At 45.9% G+C, this 21,479-nt stretch overlaps 1 protein-coding gene across 3 annotated transcripts in view; it reads right to left on the bottom strand.

Annotated features, from left to right (window-relative positions):
* LOC119441482 (transformer-2 protein homolog alpha) overlaps positions 1–18,134 on the bottom strand; it is a 31,351-nt gene extending 13,217 nt beyond the window's left edge. For all 3 annotated transcript variants that reach the window (XR_007465482.1, XR_007465483.1, XM_037706106.2), the window contains exons 1-8: positions 17,926–18,134; positions 12,631–12,815; positions 11,152–11,232; positions 8,672–8,686; positions 7,597–7,648; positions 5,605–5,733; positions 3,619–3,678; positions 699–814 (exon numbers count right to left, since the gene is read on the bottom strand). Coding sequence is in view for 1 of the 3 variants with exons in the window: in XM_037706106.2 (XP_037562034.2) it covers positions 699–814; positions 3,619–3,678; positions 5,605–5,733; positions 7,597–7,648; positions 8,672–8,686; positions 11,152–11,232; positions 12,631–12,815; positions 17,926–17,940 (653 nt within the window). In the remaining 2 variants the exon portion in view is untranslated. The remainder of the gene's footprint in view (positions 1–698; positions 815–3,618; positions 3,679–5,604; positions 5,734–7,596; positions 7,649–8,671; positions 8,687–11,151; positions 11,233–12,630; positions 12,816–17,925) is intronic.
* Between the last annotated feature and the right edge of the window lie 3,345 nt (positions 18,135–21,479).

Below are 21,479 nucleotides of genomic sequence, written 5' to 3'. Positions count from 1 at the left end.
CAAGTGCAGATTTCCGACTATTCCAGCGCACCAAATACTTGACACGCTGTTAAACATTTTTCACTGCTTACTTTCTACATCGTTTTTTATCACAAGTGACAAATTTAGTTTCGGAGCTACAAAGGCATGTTCGGCAGCTTTTCTTTAACCTTTTTTATGGCAGTCCAGATAAAGCGATGATCGGTTATAGCAATAGTTTTCGTTCTTGATATCATTATGGGTGGACTGCACTGTATTCGGTGCAGTTTTTCATTGAAAAAATTAGCCGCTGTCAGAAATGGCGCCGACTCCGCCTTTGTCGTCCTTGCCGATGGCTTCAAAGCGTGGAAAGCACGGCAAGGGCCAAGCATTGCATAACGCCCATTCGCAAAAGTCAGCTTCGCCGCAATACAGCGGTGTTACACAGAGAAGCATACACGATGTATTACAGTGAAGCATATAAGGAATGGGAAGGAGAAACTGTCACGGAACAGTGTGTCCATTGTAGACATTTAGCATTGACTGAAAATTAAAATGTTAAATCTCTGTGGATCACATGCTACAGTACATAAAACTACAATGCTTTTGTTTCATGTCAGAAGTGTGAACAAAGTCGCAGGTCTAGTTCTAGCAGCGGGCACTGTGCACACACTTCAGCTGTGTAGCTTTATCCGGAAACAACTGACAGTGTGCAAAGGAAGCACGTCGAGAGGACTCACTAGGATGGTTTGCCCATGTAGATGCCTGGTGTTGGTGTGTGTGCCCGTTGGGTGATGGAGTAGTCCACTCGGATCTTGCGCCCGTCTATCTCCAGGCCATTGCAGCGGTCCTTGGCCTGCAGTACAGTGCACGCACACACACGCATCAGTAAGGCTTTATACACATTGCTTTAAATGTAAAGAAAGCATCGACAGCTGCATAAGGCTTCTACAGAATGCGTGTAACAACTAAGTGGTCAACGCTAATGGATGCTTCTGAACTGTAACAAAAGCATGCGACAAGAGACAAAAAGAGACTAAACTCTGGCCACAACTGAACCTTTTATATACATAGTCATTGAGCGATTACTCGGACATGCTCAACCATTCGAATAGCTTTGCGGCACTGCTACTATAGACCGTTTTTTCAAGGGCGCCGCCATTGCGTAGGCAGTGGCGCCATCTATGGGCAGTTGGCATGCTGGCTTGGGCGAACGCCCGTGCTGTATGCGGTGGTATACGCTCGGCGGCAGTTCCTGGTGGATTTTTTTCGCACTTGCGCGGTCTATTTAGCATGAAATGACATCTTCTACATGGGGAATGGTCCTGTGAGGCGTAGTGAAGTAATTAAGCGGCTGGAGTAAGTGCTAGTGTTAGGGCGGACGGAGCACCCAGCGCAAGGTGGGCGTGTTTGTTTGAATTTACAATCAGCCTGGGATACCAGGTATTTCTGAAAATTTGTTTCACGATTGTTACCTTGCTGCATCATTCTCAGCACTAATTCTAAGCTCTGGTTTAGCTGCAACGAGTAGTTACGAAACATTTGACTATCCTAACAGCGTGGGTGCCGTTCTGCTGGAGAATAAGTCGTGCTGTTTACTTTGACAAGCGTTCAAGTTGTTATGTGTAGATACACTGGGCGACTGCCTTGTTTGCTGGGCAAGGTTTCCGCCTACAAATAATGTAGTTTGCTTAATAATAACCACATACCGTACAGTGTGAATCACACTTTTCGAGTGGTCGAACGACCAGCTGCAGAGTGCGCGAGCGCCCGAGGCAGTACTAAATGCTGTGTTATAGATCTGTTTGTTCTATATAGCGTATGGTCCAAGTGGTCCAAGCATGCAGCACGACCATGTGGAGTCTTATTGCGTCGTTATCCCGTGTTCTGTTTTATTTTGCCGCAAAAGGAGGACATATGAACTCTTTTTTTTTCCAGTCTCCTAAGTTCAGTCATTTACGACGCATTTACCCACGTTGCGGAAATTGTGCCCTTACAAATAGCTGTCAGATTCTCTTTATGCGATCCCCTTTGTACATTGTGCCTTACAGGGCAAAAAAGGCAATGCCGATCGAAGCACGAAGCAATTGTGTGTATCATGTTGGTTTGCCAACCGCAGTGCTCGCTGTGTTGAGCAAAGCCTTCGGCCTCTTGCAGGAGGCTAGCGTAGACAGTGATTTGAAGTCTACTAGACTTAAAATGCGTAAGAACGATGCCGGTGGCTGATGCAAATGTTTTAGAACAACTCTTCGTCGAGTGAAAACCGATATATGCAACATAGTTCACAACACATACACACACCGCGGCTGATGATCCGCGTCGCATTTTTGCACATCCAAGGGAAATTTCCAGATACTGTGGCTACTGCTGCACCTAAAGGACAGTGGTTGTTCGACGACCTCGTAAGTACTGATATCCCGTAAATTGCTCTCAGAACTAGCTAAAACACCTCCGAATCATTCCGCAGCGCACGACCGGCAACACATTCAAGCCGCGCCGGCTCGCCCAAGCCAGAGAGGAGGAAAGGCTCGTCGCGCGCCCTTTCCTCCTCGCCCGATGAAAAGGTCTAGACTTCATGCATAAGGAAAACCAAGTTCGGACACTTTACAATGTGCCGTTCGGTAATTCAAACTCCACCTGCATGACCGCGTGAAAATACGCGCACAGTCCTGCAGAAAAAGCGACGCTTTGTTTTGATATCTCACCAGCCACATCAATGGCACCTCCTTGAAACTGAAATTGGCAAAGCCTGCCCAATCCAGCAGTCGCCAGCCAGGCCCACACCACAGAAAAAGCCAAGCTGCTAGCCACTGTAAAGGCTGCATTTGCAGTTCGTTGTGCAAGCTATAAAAGTTGAAGCGTCCATGTTTGTTCCTCCTGCTAAATACCGCCACAGTCCCAGGTGCGATTTTTGTCAGTCCGAATCGAGCAGCTACAAGTGGCACCAATGTAATCATTGACGTCTGCACCGATTGAGTGCAAGAAGTACCGGACACTGTTGCAAAGAAACCTGTGATCATTCGGCTATCAGAGCCCATTGAACCTCCGTTCCAGGGGATATAGATCCAGTGCTTCCTTTCGCTACACTTCTATTTGTAGTAACAGCATAAAAATGGTCCAAATAACGACTGACCAGATTGCACGCAAACATATGTACACTCAGCAATGCACTGACAAGCTTTTTATGGCCACCTGTGGAATAAAGTCACTTATTTTTTGCCTAATCCGTCGGACTACCAATTACTCCGACTTTTCGGTTGTTCCAGTAGAGTCGGAATCATCTTTTGGTGACTATCTTTCTCTTTAGGGAGTTCCGTGCAACTTTGACCAGCTATACATCATGGATTGTGATGAGATACCATCATCACTTAAACTTCTTTGACTTTGTTAAGCATTATAAGGATGCATTTATTTATTAGATGTCTCCTCTCACCATGTGGCTATTTAGTAAAGACAGCTTACTTGAAGGCCCTCTCCCTCAAAGTATGCACTGGGGGTCAATCTTCGACCTACTTCCGTGTCAGAACAATGGTCAACTCTCTGCGACCCTTTTGCGGTGTTTTCACAGAACAGCCCAACTGCAATGTCCACTACACAGGTCAACTGTTAATCGTCATGCTCTATGTACACAACAGGCAATCCAAATCATTAGCGACTTACCGCTTTGGCATCCTCCACAGTCTCAAAGTAGACGAAGGCAAAGCCTCGAGAGCGGCCAGACTGCATAAATAACGGAGCAAGAATGCAACTTGGCACTGTTTCTAATCAATGCACTTTCCCACAACAATAAGAGAGGTGAGGGGATCAAAACTGAAAGAGTGCTGAAGTTAGGTACATACACTGGAATATATAATAAATGTACAAGTTTTAACTGGATATTTGCAGTATTTCATAAACACAGCAGGTTCCCTGTTTGTGAAAAGCCTGGCAAGCTGATTAAACATCTTTGAGGACTCAAATCACTTTGATGCATTCAAAAATCTCACTGTAGGTCAAACGCCAGTGCCACAAGTTATTTCAAGATTTTTACAAGCAACATTGCGTGTAAACCCTCCCTCAAAAGTCTTCAGAACACGAGATGCGAGTAAAAGCTAAATTTCATCACAGCCTAAGCACTGGTCCTTCAACCGAGAGGTAGAGTTGATACTTCTCCATACTATCATCACGCTCCTGACATACATTTCTCATTCTGTGGTGAAGTAGCGACAAAATTTAACTTATTCTCATTTTCCGTGATCCGAAATATTCTGAGGGTGGCTGTACACTACAACATAACATCAGATAAATAATGGACTAGAAGAGCCAGAATAAAAAATTTAAAGTTCAAGGACAAAATTTAAGGCTAACGTGCCCTAAAGCTCGTTTTTATAAACAAATGGGGTTGGAAATCCAGCCAACTTGTCATGCCATGCTTTCCACAAATAGAGTAAGAGCTTAGAAGGCACTTAAAATGGTTTTGAGAATGTGGACCTCAAAAGTTTTAGGCACAGTCAAGAAGCACCAGGGCTATAAAATTTGTCCTTGTCACTGCGCGTGTTTCTGGGTTTCTGCTGCTTAAATTGACAGGCTTTAAAAGCTTCCCTCACTCAGTGGTCGTCATCCACAGCTCTCTGGAAGGCAAGGGCATCAGGCTGGATGCCTGAGTAGCATACAACTGATTGTACGCCCGCAAGTCGCCCAAATTGCACTCTGCAGCAGCATCATGCACTGCTCTCACCACAGCAAAAAGTGATGCATGCTGGTCTTTTGGTTAACACTGGCCAGATAACAGTAGAGGCCTTCAGTTGCATTTTGCATCTGCCACCTTGGCACTGCGCCAGCAGCTTTTCTGGTCTGAAAGCCACTGGTAAAGAGGCAGCAGTACTTTAACTCGGCTTGTAAGCCTGTATTTGTGAGAGGCTTGTGTCCCCTCACATTTGAGGGGACTTGTGTCTGCCTACATTTGAACGTCTCTGCCTTACATTGGAACATCTGCCTCTGCCGACTTGAAGGAGCCAGATAACGAAACTTCGTCTTCTCAATCAGTTAAATGTTATATGATAACGAGTAGCCATTACAGTCAGGAAAACTTATTCGTTGGAAAGATGTTGTCGAACCTCTATAACAGTACCATTTTAGCTATACTCAGGTGTGACATAGAGCAGCCCTGGAACCATGAACTTTCTTTTTGAGTGTGTTCTATGGTAAAATAAAGTGCTTCCTACAATGTTCCCATGCCACGTTATCGGCTATAACAAGTAAAGCTTGATGCTGGATGTCCGTGCCGGAAGCAAAAGAACAAGAAAAAAGAAAGAAAAAGCAAATGAGAGCCGCCGACCCCAGCCTGTGTCCGTGCACTTTCACCACACTGACAGCCTTGCGCGCCTCTCCGCACCTTCCTTCTACCCCTCCAAAGCACGAGTCGACTGCTGAAGACACAGCAAAGGTGCGCGGCACACTAACAGGTGCGGCCGGCTGGATTTCTTTTTTTCGTCATTTCGCATTCCTTTTCCTTTTGACGCAGACACTTGGTACGTTATGCGACCCCACCTGCATGTGCTGTTCACCCTACCTACATCCATTGCCAGAGCAACCGTCAAAACTTCCTTATACCCTTTTTTTTTACTGCACCATCAGGCATGGCATCAAGATGGACACAGCACTCACCTGAGCATCATAGACCACCTGGACGTCCTCCAAAGGCCCATACTTGGAGAAGACCTCCTTGAGGTCCCGTTCCTGCGTGTACAGGCTGAGCCCAAACACGCCGAGGCATCGGCTCGTACTCGGGTTGTCCTGCAGGGCATATATTCAAAGAAATTATCCAATGAAGCCAACAACCACTGACAATATTCATCATACGAAATGTGTTTTCATTCACATATCGAATGCCAAGCACCATCAGAAACATAATGCATTAAAAAAACCACACCATCTTCACTGCATGGGATATATGTACTAGGGTTTCACAGATTACCTTATTTTTCGCGTATTACACGCCACCGCGTATAACTTGCACCCCTATTACAACAGCCCAGAAAGAACAAAAAATCCATGCGTGTAACCCAAGGAAATAAACTGTGTACAACGCTCAAATCTTTGCAGAAACAGTCTCCCTTTGCCGATGCACCGACTCGTCGATGTCGCATCTTCGGTGAGCTCTCTTGTTGCAGTACATTTTGTGCAAGTTGCATCCCAAACATTTAGGACAAAAAGAATTTGCAACTTTATTTTTATTGGCTCATAAAAAAAAGCATATTCAAAATCAGTACTCAAGATGTAATGTGTCCTGAAAGCTTTACGTGTCTAGACCAAATGAAAATGTTTCCTAATTACACAGCTGAAATCAGCACAGAAAGCTTGGCAAAACTGGAAAGTTAAATTTTACTAATGAAAATGGTAAGCATTATCTGAATGGCAGTGTCCCCCCTTAATTTCCACAAACCATTACTAGATGGTACTACTTACTGTCCTGTCAAAGATGGCATCGTCATTGCTACCATATTTTGGCGGATCTCAATCATGCGGCATAGATCCAGTGTTCAATAGCACTGGCTATGATGAGGCGCGCTGTTTAGATGCATCATGCCTTTGAGTTCACTAAGAGGGAATTACCGTGAGAAGTAAAGTGTGAATTTTGAATGTGGGTCGTGCGCTTTTGTTTCGAGACAGACATCAATGTGACAAATTTAAAATGGTAATGGACAGCACAAAAGACTGCCAGCTTTGGGAAAGTAACCTTGCAGAAAGATCATCAAACGAGTGCAGTGGGAAGTGACGAGGACGGAATAAGTACACGTCCATAGTGAGCTGCTAGTGGATTCGTTACTCTGCACACAGTCTGTTCAACAAGTAGGTGCAAGCCTGCAGTGTGTAAGGCCCGCACAGAGTAAAAAAAAACATTAAAAGTGGGGGCCTCAAGTAAATGTGGCAGTTGCATCACTAATTCTTCAATGCAGTTAGTTACAGAATGTCTTTTATTCACTCAATATGCTTGTTCATTGTCCGACGAAAACCACACGTGAACCGTCCACTTCTGCAAAATGCAACTCCTTCATCAAAAAGTCAAGCCGCAAAGTCAACCATGTTTTCGATTAATTGAATCTGCCGTTATAAGAACTCATACACGCTGCTCACGAAGGAATTTTACCACGGTGAATTCGAAGTCGGTATGAAGAGCGCAGAAGCCACGGAACGAAGTTGTCAGTGAAAGTCAACATTTGCAGAGTTTCACTCCCTGTTCGCTGAAGCTAAAACAGTGCATTAGTGCCATGCTCCCCCCACTCACTTCCACATATTCCAACATCGTTTTCCAATGCAGCATTCAAATCTAGCCGAGACCTGCTAAGTTGTAGACTTAACATAGTACAGCACGTTTGCAATGGCAGCAACAAACAGCAACATTTTTTCTGCGCCCAAGACTGCTATACATGAAGAGGGGACACTTCCTAACGAATATTTTAAAAGGAAGGCTTCTTATATTCTCTTCACAGTAATCTGCCTGCGGCCATCCTTGCTATTGTATCCTTTTTCTTAAGCCCTCAGTGAAGATCTGTTCTGGATAGTGCATACTTTATACGCGAGTGACTTTCCATTCATAGTGAACTTCATTCAGCAGCAGAATGCATGGCTACAAACAGCACAAGGGCATCCACTCACCCGGCTTCCGACGTGGCGTCGTCGATTTGACATGGGGGAGCGACTGTGGCTCCTGCAAGAAACAAACATGTCAGCCCCACCACAGCAGGCACCAAATGTGTGCAGCCTTACGGCACAATTGCAAGCCCACAGCACATCATCAAGCAGTTTCACACTGTTCTGTTTACTCAAATGCACCATAAATAATTTGAGATCAGTATCTCTTCTTAATGGCAAGCTGTTCGAGACAAAGTCAAATCCACTAGACTCTGCAAGTATGAGCTTAATCGTCCCACCGATATCCATTTAGTGACACTTTTCAGGGTGCCATAATAATGGTACATTCAACTGGTTCCTTTCGAGCACTCCAGAGCACTTTACAATGCAGTTTACATTCAGCTGGTCCAAATGGAGCGCTAGGAACACATTCGCCTGGATCATTCGGCTCGGGGCACTCGGGAGGCGCTCTCACGCTTAAGCTTGGCGCACGACCTAGATCCGACAAAGACTATCACATGACAACTCCAACTGCTCTGGCAGCAGCTAGCACGTTCGGCTGGAGCACACTTTTAACTCCAATCTCGAGAAGGCTCCGCAGTGCTGCAAATTCAGTTGCAACGCAGTAGGAGCCAGTTGAATGTACCATTTGTAAACTGGCTCTAGCCAAGCCCCGTACAATGGCTTGAGCAAATCAGGTTATCAGCCTGAAATAAGTGGGAACCGTGCATTGCAGGAAGTTTGCCAACAAGTCTGCACAATGATTTGCCCAAAGAAGTTGTGCTGATCCTGTCCCATTTTCACAACCATCAGTGCAGTGGACAATGAAAGAACAATCTTGAGCTCACGGAACAAAAATGCGCACATTCGCTAAACAGGTCCATTTCTGTCAACGATTCCTAGGTACAAACAACAAGAAAAAACAACTAAGCACACCTGACACTGTAGTTTTTTTCTTTGATGTCCTTTAAAAGAATGAAGTGGACTACACAATCACCTACTCCCCTAATCATTAATGCTTATTATTATTAAGTCACATCTCACCGGTGAGTTACCATAAATTTCGCCATATTTACACCAAGACCAGCAGTTCACTCACCTTCGGCTGCGAGAGCTGCAAAGAGAAAAAAGAATGCCACAGTCAGACAATGTACAAGGACTGCCATCTTGGTTATGGGTGCACCAAGCTTGGTATTAGTTATACAGTGCAGTCCACATATAACGATACCACATATAACGATATATCGGTTATAACGATGAGTCGACCTAAGAGTATCAACTTATGCATTGGGGCTATGAGAAAAAAACCCGTATATAACGATATATTATTCACCGCATATCGGATATAACGATTGAAATTTTGCTTCTGGGCAGTGATTTTCATGCAGAATAATCGTGAAAATTGCGTTCCTATGTTGCCCTTAACCGAGACGGGGCGAAAAGGTTGCCTACGCGAGTTCGTATCTGCCGCCATTACCGCGCAGCGCATCCCGCCCGCGCGCCGATTGCGAAAGCCACGGAGAGCATCGCAAGTTGGTGCAGCGTGCACAAGATGGCGCCAGCTGCTTCACCCCCGCGTCCCCGGCGGTCGCGCGAGCAGAGGGCGGAAGAAAGGCGATAAGCGAAGGCAACGCCTCCTCTGGCGAGGGGCGCCTGCGCTCCCTGCCGCGCTCTCTCTCAACGGAAGCAGCGGCAGGTGCACCCCTTGAGACGTTTCACGAAACTAACTTTTAAAGGGGGGAGAAAGCGATAAGCAAGCGGCGCCTGCGCGGCCTATGCACCGCGGAAGCAGCGGGAGGTGCGCCGTCAAAGCGCAAAGCTGCGTCTCTCGAGACGAAGCTGCAAATTTTGCAAGACTTGAAGTACGAGCTCGCGCATTGGATTATATGACGATTATGAAAACCGGGAGCGCCACGATCATGAAGGCTAGAAGCAGTGTCCATGCCGATCAACGGAAAAGGCGGGCTTCCTGCGTCACGACGAAAACCCCATGGGCGAAACCAACACGGTGGTGTCCGATCTCTGGGAGCACGTCGCTACTGACGATGAAATAGGTGGTGCTTCGATCGATGGAGGAGCTTCTGAGTGAAAATAGTGCTGCCTCGTTCTGCGAAGAGAACTCCGACGGGGCGATCGTTGTCACGACAGACGGCGGCGTTGTGCAACGGAGGCGATGACAGCAGCAGCAGTGACAACGAGACTGACAATTGCCCGCCTTTGACACCGACCCCGAGGTTCAACCAAAGTGCAACATCGTCGATCGAGTCGCTCATTGAATTCATGCACGCTAAATTATGCCGCCAGTGTTCGCGCAGCAGATGGACGCGATGCACACGGCGGTTGTGACTCCGAAACTTCCGCGAAAGCAAGTGCAGATTTTTATTTCAGCGTGCCTAACGAGTGAGACGCTATTTAGAGGTATAAATAAAAGTTTCATTTTTCACGGCCTACTTTCTACGACGCCGATTTTTTATCGCAAGTGTCAGTTTCGGTTTCGGGACTGCAAAGGTATATTCGGCTTTTTTTTTTTTTTCGCAGTGCAGATATAGCGATAATCGGTTATAACGATCGGATTTCTCGTTTTTCTTGATATCGTTATAAGTGGACTGCACTGTAGAAGGCACACCTTTCATCAGAAAGTTTATTTTTGTTTCTTCCCAAAAAATTATGGGTAAAGGCCATTATTTACGACGTGGCATCACCCGAGCACTCCCACAACCACACACGCGTTGCCGTATTTACTCGAGTCTAGGCCGACTCCGATTCTAAGCAGACCTCCCAAAGTCCAAAGCCAGGAAAAAAAAAATACCTCCAATAATGACCGAACAAAAAAGCGTGCACAGTGTTCACAAAATTAAACAGCATTTATTGAATATGAACATGCCTAGCTCATTTTATGTCATCATTGCTGCTAGCCCCATCGCTATCTTCGTTATCGCTGTAATCTTCAGACACTATATTCAGTACCATCAAGGGCATTAGAGATACTGCACTTTTTGAAGCGCACGATCAATGTTCTTGGGTAAATGCCATCCTCGTTGCGGCGCACGCACCCGTGGCCCCCTCTAACTATGGGCGTTTTTCTCATCGATGCCCAAAGTCCTGCCTGGCTTGAACGTTTGACGCCTTTGCGGCTAGCACAACTATTCGTTAGACAGCGGTACTATAGTGGCATCGCCTCTTTGGTCTCATTACGATAATGCCACACCGTGCACCGATGCTACAGCATACCGATACTACCAAATACGACACCAGGTCAAAATGGCAACGTCATTCGGGTACTTCAGTTTGCTACTGGCGCGGCTAGTAGCGGCTGCAATACTGACTTTTCTAGATGGCGCTAACTATGCACCATATTTATCAGTTCCAGTTAAAAACTGGCGCGTTTTTCAAAATCCTCAAATCTAAGCCAACCCTAGAGTTTCGTTTATGATTATTTGAAAAAATATAGCCCTACTCAAATATGGTATTAGCTATAGCTGAATCTAACTCCCCATCTTTCTGTACATCCTCTCTCTCTTCTTGTTGCGAAACGTTTGGTCAATCAAGCTAAAAACACAGCAAAGCATGAGCACTCACTAGTAGTATCTGCTGCGCCTTGGTGATCGGGAACGGGAGCGACTGTAGTGGCGGTGACGTCTCCTCGATCGGGATCGACTCCTGAAAAACCACGAGCCATCACAACATGCACAAGTGAGCATGAATGAGACAACTCAATCACTAACAACCGACAGCAGTGCATTTGTGAGCTTCACAGTGAGGGCAGACCTTACACCTTGATGCAATAGGATAATGATTTTAACATAATGAAATCGGTGGTATAACTTTTTCATTTCCTGGCCTCAGTACCCTTAAACACCACATATATTTTCCTGCGATTTATCAAAGCAATTGTATTCAGTTGTTCTGTCAATTAAGCATATAATTCTGTACATGCATATTGTACAGAATGCAGCAACGATCATCTTTCGGGAATGTGGAATGGGTATGCCACCAATTCAAAAAGCAATACCATGATCCTCTCCTGGCCTTTCCCCACAAAATGTCACCATGAGTAAGCACTGTCAATTCCTTCGTGAACCAGGGGCGGTATCCAGTAAGAGTCCACCTAGTGGACTGTCCACTTCGGCTGCCGCCATTAGCTCTCGCTTCACGAGCACAAAGGTGCCAGCCAGTCTCCTTCACGCTCGTGAAGCGGGAGCCAATGGCGACAGCCGCAGTGGGCAGTCCCCTAGGTGGACTCTTACAGAATACCCCCCCCCCCCAGGAATGACAGCACCAACATGAGAGCAGACTGCGTTTCGAGAATGGAGGGGGATTGCAGATTGTGCGCCACTGTGTCTAACGAATCCTCCATTCATTTGTTGCCGCACAGAGGGCGACCACGGGGCGCACCAATGGAGGAGCCTTTTTTCTGGTGTGTTGACGAGACCGATAGTATTCGCTGCACTGCGTGTTGGTGAGAAGTAAGTGGCGAAGAGGAAAGTCGAAGGGGATGTTAGCAAAGGTGGGCAGGAAACCGCGGCAGCCACATAGTCGTTCATCGAACACCTGCAACTTTGCTATCACTTCACCGTTTAAACACGTTATTTTGTCTACATGCTCACTGTAGACTAGAAGTGGCGTAGCCAAAGGGTAGCACGCCGGGCATGTGCACAAGCGAGGCTTTTATTTGTCATCAAGCTCCAAAGACGATTTCCTTCTGCATGAAAGCACTCACAGTGATGGCAGTATTTTCTGTGCTATAGACACATCCAGTGACTCTGATGTCGCCAACTACCACAACAGTTCTGATGCAGCGCAATAATGCACGGTTAGGTGAGCAGAACCTTCCGCCAGCACCTAAATTTGTGTATATTAAGACAATTTATGAATTTGCTACCCCCATGTCATTTATATTTCTAACCTGCAAAACATTTGCTATCCAGATGTGTAATAATGCAATAAAAAAAATTATTTTCTGAACGCAGTTTTAATTTATTTGCCGGCATTTAAAGGGTTATCGCACTTTCCAAGGGCACGAGGCCAGCAAGGACAGCAAACAAGTCGAGCGCTCACCGGGTGCGCGAGCGCTGCCTGCGGCGGTCGCTGCGGGAGTCCTCCTCGGGAGTTCCTTCGTCGTGACTCTTGCGGCCACCGTCATCGTCTTCCTCCTCCCTCTCAACAGCAGCCTCCTCTTCCTCCTCCTCACCCCCAGCATTGTCCTGGAGGTACTCCTCCCCAGCCTCCTCTTCGGGGGTGCCCTGCACAAGAGACACCACAGACACGGTTGAAAGAGGACAGATATTACAACCTATCCGCTGCAGAGTGACCACCATCGCTGTAACTAAATAATGTGCACTAACACTGTCGCCTTATTCACCCAATTGGATTCGAAAAAGTCTAGTTCCTAAACAAAACTTGTTGCACTGAAATGCAAAAGCAGTGTAGGAGTGCACACCGTATGTGCTCTTAACTTTACCAATATGCTTGAAGAAAAAAATATGCAATTAGTGTACTCTGGCACAAACTGAAATGGGACACTTTCATATAGGGACACAAAAAAAAGCAATCATTTCTGGCAATAGTTTCCGAGCACGAGTCAAGCCAATATTCGGTCTGCAGACATTTGCAAAAAACATCCCTGTGCATTGAGGACCCCTCCAGTGCAAACAACTCTGGAGACGTTATCCATTTTGTACAAGCTGGGGCTTCCTCCCTCTTGTCAGCGTTTAGCATATACGTAGGGTCATTGCTTTGCTCTCTGGTTCCATGGTACTCAGCTGGGGTGCATGTGCAGGCCCGTGCAGAATGACAATCGCGACAGCTTTTTCCAGACAAGTGTGCTTCCACGAGGGGGACCTTACTAGAATGTTCATCACTGTATTAACTTCGACTTAGTTGTGTGGTGGAGGTGTTCTTACAGTGAGGTCGGGACTATGTAGTGGTTCCCACATTCCACAAATATTCAGTGATATATACCTGAGTGGAATTGTGACCTTAATGTTGCATTGGAAGGTGTTGTAAAGACGTGCCATGTAGATGATTATCTTCCTTTTGTTCAGGTGAACGGATGTGCGAGTACCTTGGGTGAAATGTGCTTCAATTATTAAAGAGCCCTTAAAACAGTTTATTGCCCTCTGCCTAGACACAGAAGGCATCTCTCAAGAAATGTTTTCTCCCAAGAACTTCGCGTCAGCGCGCTATAACACAAGTACAAGTGGTTAAACATCCCACTCCCCTCAAGCGTGGTGTTCCCCCTTTTACACCAAGAGACCATCACTATGTCCCGCCTCCTCCATGCAGTGAGGGGTGACACAAGTGTTGTGAACTTCCAGTTGACTTGAATCAAGAGTGTTCCCTGGTGTCCCTCCTAATCAGTTTTATCAGTTTAGTAATCGCTTGGTAACATGCAGATATCTCGTAATACGATTGTATCCATATTACGTTCATAAGATTTATTTGCAGTTGTCAGTGGAAAAAAAATAAGCTGCCGTTTACTTGTGAATGTGGTGAAACAAGCAATTTATAAAGTTTCCTTTACTCTAGAATTAAGAAGAAAAGTCACGGGAGGAAAAACATCAGGAATCAAACCCACACCGAGTGGGAGGCGGGGACGGCACCACTACACCTGTCTAGCTCAAGATGGCGGCCTTTCTGAGGAACATTTTGATGCAATGTAAGGCATGTTCAATTGCCTCCGCAATGCCTTTTTTTTTCCAGATGTCGGCTTGTTAGGATATTTTTCTGACATCATTCTGGGCAAATTATATACAAAGCTTGGCTTTCTGACAAATGCAGCACCTAGGGTTACTGCTAAAGGCACTTTTCAACTCATGGTAATCACTGTGTTGACCAAGGAGGTTGGCGTTAACATAGACATACAACATTTTGTGTCTTCTACTGCATGCAGTCTACTCCCAGCTCGAGCTGCAGTATACACCCTGCACACAAATACAAGCCTAGTACAACACTAGTACCAATCGTGTTCCTGCCACCCAAGAAGAAAAAAAGCGTTGCTCGGGCAACTGAGCATGCCTTACCAAGGCATCAAAACATCTGTCAGAAAGCGACCATCTTGAGCTAGGCTTGGGTGTAGTGGTGTCTCTGCTTCCCACTCAATGTGGGTTTGATTCCTGATGTCAGTGTACCCCCCCGTAATTTTCCTTAATTCTAGAGGAAAACATTACAAGACAGTGCTGCTCCTATTTTCACGTGAGAACCCCTCCACATCCTATCGGCTGCCATTGCCAGAGCTGTAGGAGATCTGCATTCTCAGGCGGAAGTAGCCCATTAGTTTGAAGAAATGTCTAGATTTAATGCATTTGTGTACTTCTTTTTAAGTGTACGCAAATTGCTATGCACAGGTATGTTATTAAATATAAGCTTAAATCAGCGGTATGTTTCAAGCATTCCCGATGACGTAATGTGGGTAGCCAATGGGATCGCTTCCCCGACACGTCACTCAACCCATGCTACATAGCGTGCGAAGGGGCGGCTGAAAAGTCTAGAGCCGTGCTGATGTGTTCGGTAGCTATGCATTTTAAAAATCTTTTAATAAATTGCATGCTGTATGCAGAGCACTTATATAGGTCTCTTAATGATTAGAAGCACATGCCCTACCAACTGAAAATTTTGCACAACCGTCAAAACCATTTCAGGGTCCCTTTAAAGAAAAATGTTTAGTCTGAACTTCATGTTCGATGTACTTTGCTGCTTATCTTTATAGACGTTTTTGACATGGATGCGCTATGCATATGTATTAATGTTTCTGTCAATAAACTTGGGTACAAATTAAGAAGACAGGAGAGGCGTCGCCTGGATGAACGAAGCGCAGTAGCCGATTGCCTCCGCAACTAAAGGAATAGTCTCGCTGACGCGACACAGTACAGCTCGAAGCACAGGCTGCATGTTCTCCGCCGGCTCGTGACGTCAGTCTAAAGTGTGCGCGCATTGGTGGGGGCTCACGTGCATCCGCCTTTGAGGGGCAAATTGCGCTGCCTTCTAAAGTTGTACCCGACTATAGTTCTGCACTTACGTCGGCCCCTCGTGCATTGCACTATTTGTTGCAACTTACATGGCACTGCATCTGACCAATGACATTAACATGGCTGTGCATAATGCACTTCGGTGACGTGTCACTGAAGCCACCCATTCCCTGCTATAGAAAATGTCAGTCTCACTGCTTGTCAGCATAAATGCCACTCCAGAAATGTCACAGTTCAAAGCCGATTGTACTCCCACATTTCCCCGGATGCTTAAAAGTGGATGAGTTTTTATTGAATTTTGCAAATCCTCCAGTCTGCCACGTAGTTTTCCATGTAGCTTTCTGATGTGCGTACACACACACACACCACAGAAGACGACGTTCCATTTAAAGTAACGTTTTGACCGGGGCCCAGTTGAAGCATTAGAATAAAAGCTTCAAACGTAGTCTTCATTCTTGCATCATATTTTCACAAGATCCAGAAGTCTTAATCATGCCGCCATTAAACTGTTTTAGTTTTTATTCCACATTTGAATTGAGGAAGAAATAGGCCATAAAAATGTCATGCGATCGCATTGTCGGATCACCTGCCTAAGCATGTCCTGCTTATTTTTTATTTAATGTGTAGATTTGCTCCAGCAATGCCCCAGTATCACAAGTTAGCACAAGAAATTTTAAAAATGTTGGTCCACATGCCACATTTACGCTAACTCACTGCGGTAAAATTATATGCACTTTTTCCCCCCTAATTCTTGTATTTTCCAGCTTAGGCAATGGATGCAAAAAAGTTAAGTTTGTTCTGCCATGCATGGAAGCAGCTGAAACATACTGCCCGATGTTTTCCTGCAGCTGCTCAGTTACTTGCAAAAAAAAAAAAAAAGCAAGTTCATATTTTCAGCTTTTTTGACAAGGTATACAGCCACAACTGGAGTATGATACGGAAACGCAATGGATTACAGCTTGCTTGTGTCACAGTGGCCTATGCTGAGCAGCATTTTATGCCAAGGCTTGGCCTAACAAACGAGAGGTGGTTTAACATGTAATGCATGTAACTGTTTAACATGTAACTTTAACAAGTCATTAGGGCTAGTACGAAGCAGCACTATTTTTTAAAGATGCAGAACTAAAAGAAACTCCTGCGTTCCTTTTTTTTTTTACCAAGTTAACCAAATGCACAAAAATATTTCGTCTTAAGTAGACGAGAACCTTCTGCACCTGATTCGAGGAACTGGCAACACCACGCTACGAAAATCTACCAGACAGGTTCTTTTCATTTTACCGTGCAGTCTGCCCCGTTTAGTGACAAAATGGGTAAGTGAAGATCAACGATGCGGTGAAAAAAAAAAAAAAAAAGAACACTACGCACTTAAATTGAAGTCAACATTGTAAATTTTACGAGTCAATTTTTTTACAGCAACTCAACGCACGAGCTGCACAGCACGCTTCACGCGACTCCATGCTAAAAAGGCCCAGCTAATACAACTACGAGGTTTCGCAGGACTCCCGTCAGTTCAAAAGCACGTGCCCCATACAAAATGATTTGCTGCCTTAGGATCCTATGAACGGCGTACTTTTTTCACCGGCACCTATTCTCAAACGTCTCAAGGTTTTGCTTGCGCTTCACAGACGCATCCAGCAGCGGCGGTAGAGCGATACGACCTTCACGCGAACGGACACCCGTACCGATAATAGCCACAAAGATATCTTCGGTGCCGCGTGCAGTCAGCTCAGCAAAATGGCCGAACAGAGAACACGGCGCGCACGCGCTTGCGACCGCAACACAAATCGCAGTCTCGCGAATCGAACGTGCGCTTCGACGTTGATACGGCCCTGGCAGTACAATAGCGCCGAACCGGCGGCCGTACGAGAGATAGGCTTTTATGTCGCTTTCGTTTCCACGGCGTACAATTATAAATGAAAAACACGCAAGAAATAACTTTATAATAAGGGACCCTAATATGGCGGCAAAATAGGAAAATGCGATTACGTAAAACCTGCCAGTATACCGCTTTCGGTACAGCGATAAGACGGTAATGAGGGAGTACGGCTAAGCCGTTTCAGTCCGATACGTCTACCGCTGGTCAGGCTAGCGCCGACCTTGAACGACGTACGACAAGAAAATGTCGCAGCGTGCGCTCAACTGCGGCTTTGTGCGCGCCATATTGACTGCGACACCCCGCAACCCATACGAATACACAGCCATGCTAGAAACATTCATTAACGCCTCGTGCGAAAGTAGAACCGCGCCGCAACTTAGACGATTTGTCGCACGGTTCCCAACTGCGGTAAACAACGACACCCAAAGTTATTTTTCGTGCGCCTCGACATCGGGGCGGGCACGCCGCGCCCGGTTGGCGCGGCGAAGCCACGTTCGCGCATCCGCTCACCTCACGGTCGCTCATGGTCAGCCTCGGTGGAGCCGGTACGTCCCGCGTGCTAGGCGATGCAACGAACCTGAGGGCGTCGCACAACGCAGGCGGCACGGCACAAAGAACAGCAACTACGCGCAGTAATCCACGCTACAGCGGCGAGAGGTAGGCACGCGGTTACCGGTGCCACACGACTTCCAAAATGGCTACTGCAGAATGCAAGCGACGCTCGCGAAGCGTGGCGCTTTAGTCACTAGCGATCACGTTTGGAACAACCGTGAAGCCGTGGCGCTAGCTTCGGTAACGACTTCATTTTGTTGTGTTGGTTTCGCTTTTAGGTTATCTCTCTTTTTCTCCCTTTTTCTAACGCTGTGCACCCGGTTTTTTCACCTAACGAAAGAGCAGGTGCGTATCAGCGAGAGATAGCGTTCTTGACAGGAAAATAGAAAGCGCTTAGTGGTAAACAAAGACAGTGCACGGATACAGGTCAAGATTACAGTTCGGTGACTAGATAACCACATCAGGATATATATAGTAGTGTAGATGTATTATGACTATTTTGTCACTTTTGCGCGCGGTTACGCGAAGATAACACGCTCCTATAAGCACAGTACTAATTTGTACCACACCACTAGTCTGCGTCAGTCATTACAGCTAGAAAATGTCTGCAAAAGGGCACTTGTCAGAAGGAACCGGTTCCTTCTGACAGGAGTTCTAGTCTGCCCAGCATCGTAGGCATTTGAATGATATTTTTTTTTTTTTTCATTATTGCAGAGCGGTACATTTCGAGTGGTACATATACATAGTTACCCAACTTGGCATCAAAGACGCACATTGAAGAGCGGCACACACCTACTGGTACATATACTCAGTGTGCCAAGTCGGCATCAAAGAGGTTCACTGAACATCGGTATACCTACCCCGCCCCGCATCTACAGCGACCCATGTCGGCGTGAAAGAGGTTCGTTGAAGTGCGGCACTGGCACATATGTACCCGTGGTCACATTACTCAGTGCACCCGAGTTGGTCAGGCGGTTGGTTTCGAACCCCGCATCGTCGGCACAGCATCTCCGATGTGCTACCCATGCATTCCACCATGGACTACCCGGTGACCCAGGTAAGCATGAAAACGGTTCGAGACATACATACACAGATAATTAGCCCCCGGGAAGTCCGCGAAGTGCCTTAAGAATGAAAAAAAAAAAAAAAGAAACGGTGTGTTAGATCACAACCGCTGGATAAAAAAAAAAAAAAAAAAAAAGTTCCTTTCTTTTATCTAGCGGCCGTGGTTAGATTATAGCTCAGGGCTGAGGTGAACCAAGTTAGATAGCTTGCCCATGGCAACACATATGAACAAGGGTCCACACGTAAACGTGAGGTTAGGGGTGTGCGAATTAATAGTGATTTTTGAGACCGAATCGAATACCAATCGAATAGTGCCACAAGCGGATCGAATACTTTTTGAATAGTGTTCGAATAATGAACAGTCCTTATCACAACTAATATAAAGCGGTGTTCACATCGCAGTATCATTAAAGTTAGCAAGATCATGTCATTACATAGTACGTTATGAAGCGTTGTTTACTAAATGCGCAAAGGGAGCATTAGAAACATACAAGTACTTTCTTTGTATGCCCATGTGCTCTTCAGAAAGTGCAAATGCCTCTAAAGTATGGCTATACCTAAGTGACGTATAAGTTGTTCCACTACGCAATGCCTCATGTTTTATGTCTGTACTATGCCCGCGGAGGTCAAGTTTTCCCGTGCTTTTCCTCCAATTTTATGTTTATTTGGGCACAGTGAACATTTTGAAATATTCGAAAGGCATTCGAAAGTATTCGCATTGACGAATAGTGACTATGCGATTAGTTATTCGAAAGTTTCGAACATGCACACACCCCTACTTACTATATATATATATATATATATATATATATATATATATATATATATATATATATATATATATATATATATGGGGTTCGGAAAGCTGGTCGGGTTCCAGCCCCCCCCCCCCCCCCCTCGTCCGAAACTATGGCAATCTAATACGGAAATAGATGGGAATACCATACACTCACCTGTTACCATATGCCATATGGAGCATTATCCACATGTTACGTGAGAGACAAAAGGTTGCGTCTGCGTGGATACCTCAGTTTAAGTTTACTCGAAACACCAACGCTTTCTAAAAGTTCGAATGAGTCTTGTAGTCGATCAATCTCCGGCTAAAAGAGCAGAGTGGATTTATCATCATCATCATCATCAGCCTTTATTTATGTCCACTGCTGGACGAAGCCCTCTCCCTGCGATCTCCAATTACCCCTGTCTTGCGCTAGCTGATTCCAACTTGCGCCTGCGAATTTCCTAACTTCATCACTCCACCTAGTTTTCTGCCATCTTCGACTGCACTTCCCTTCTCTTGGTATCCATTCTGTAACCCTATATATAATGGTCCACCGGTTATCCATCCTACGCATTACATGGCCTGCCCAGCTCCATTTCTTCCGCTTAATGTCAACTAGAATATCGGCTATCCCCGTTTGTTCTCTGATCCACACCGCTCTCTTCCTGTCTCTTAACGTTAGTGGATTTATGTAATGTCCCTATTACATTGATTCCGACGCCTCTCTGGAAACTGACGGCGCGCGGCGTCACATTCGCGTTTTACGAACCCCGACGCCGAGCGCCATTGACGACGCACGTAACCGAAGCCGCTTCACTCGAACGTGGGAATGAGAAAAACAGAAAGGCGACACGCAGCTGGCGACACAACGAGGTACGCGGTTCAGCTCGATCGAACGAAGGGCGAGTCGAGAGAACGCGCGCGCGCGGTGTACTGTGCTCGCATTTTGCTTGCTCGGGACTTTATCAATGTCACGGGTGAAAGATGCGGCCACTTGAGTGGAAACTTTCCAGCGTGAATGAGGTCTCGCGCGTGGGATGCCCGAATATTCGAAACTTTGAGTATATTAATGGAAATAATTATCTCTCGAATCGAAGCGTTTGATTCGAGAAAGGTAAACTGAATTCGATTATGAGCGAACGTATATACGTGGGCGCCACGCCACGTTGATTATAGCAGGATCCCACCTGCAATAGAGCATGGCTTATGAATACGGTCCATCGGCCCTCTCGAAGTGGCCTTGTTAAGCAAATTGGAGACTGCGCTTACATTTTAGTTTACGCTCATTTACAAGCTGCCCGGCCACACAGACTTACAAATAGCATATTGCATACATTGAAGAAAATAAATCGGGTTTTGTAGCCACCCGCTGTCGCCAGTCGTGTTGCGTCATCTCGTCATCATATTACGTTAACTCAGCTAAGTAGACGGTTGATGGCGTGAAACTGAGGACAGGCGACGCTGCTTGAAGAATATCGCTGTTATATCGTTTGTCGAAATTCCCAGAAGTGTCTGAAGACAGGAGAATTGTCTTGCGAGAGCCATTCTGTCATATTTTTATGCGAATAGCGTTCTTTGCCAACTTCAGCCGTTTTGAGCCTGCCTGCCTGCCTATCTATCTATCTATCTATCTATCTATCTATCTATCTATCTATCTATCTATCTATCT

This window comes from Dermacentor silvarum, chromosome 2 (genome assembly GCF_013339745.2).
Source record: "Dermacentor silvarum isolate Dsil-2018 chromosome 2, BIME_Dsil_1.4, whole genome shotgun sequence".
Lineage (NCBI taxonomy): Eukaryota > Metazoa > Arthropoda > Arachnida > Ixodida > Ixodidae > Dermacentor > Dermacentor silvarum.
Note: the sequence above shows the minus strand (reverse complement) of the source record. Positions and strands in the feature narration are given on the sequence as shown.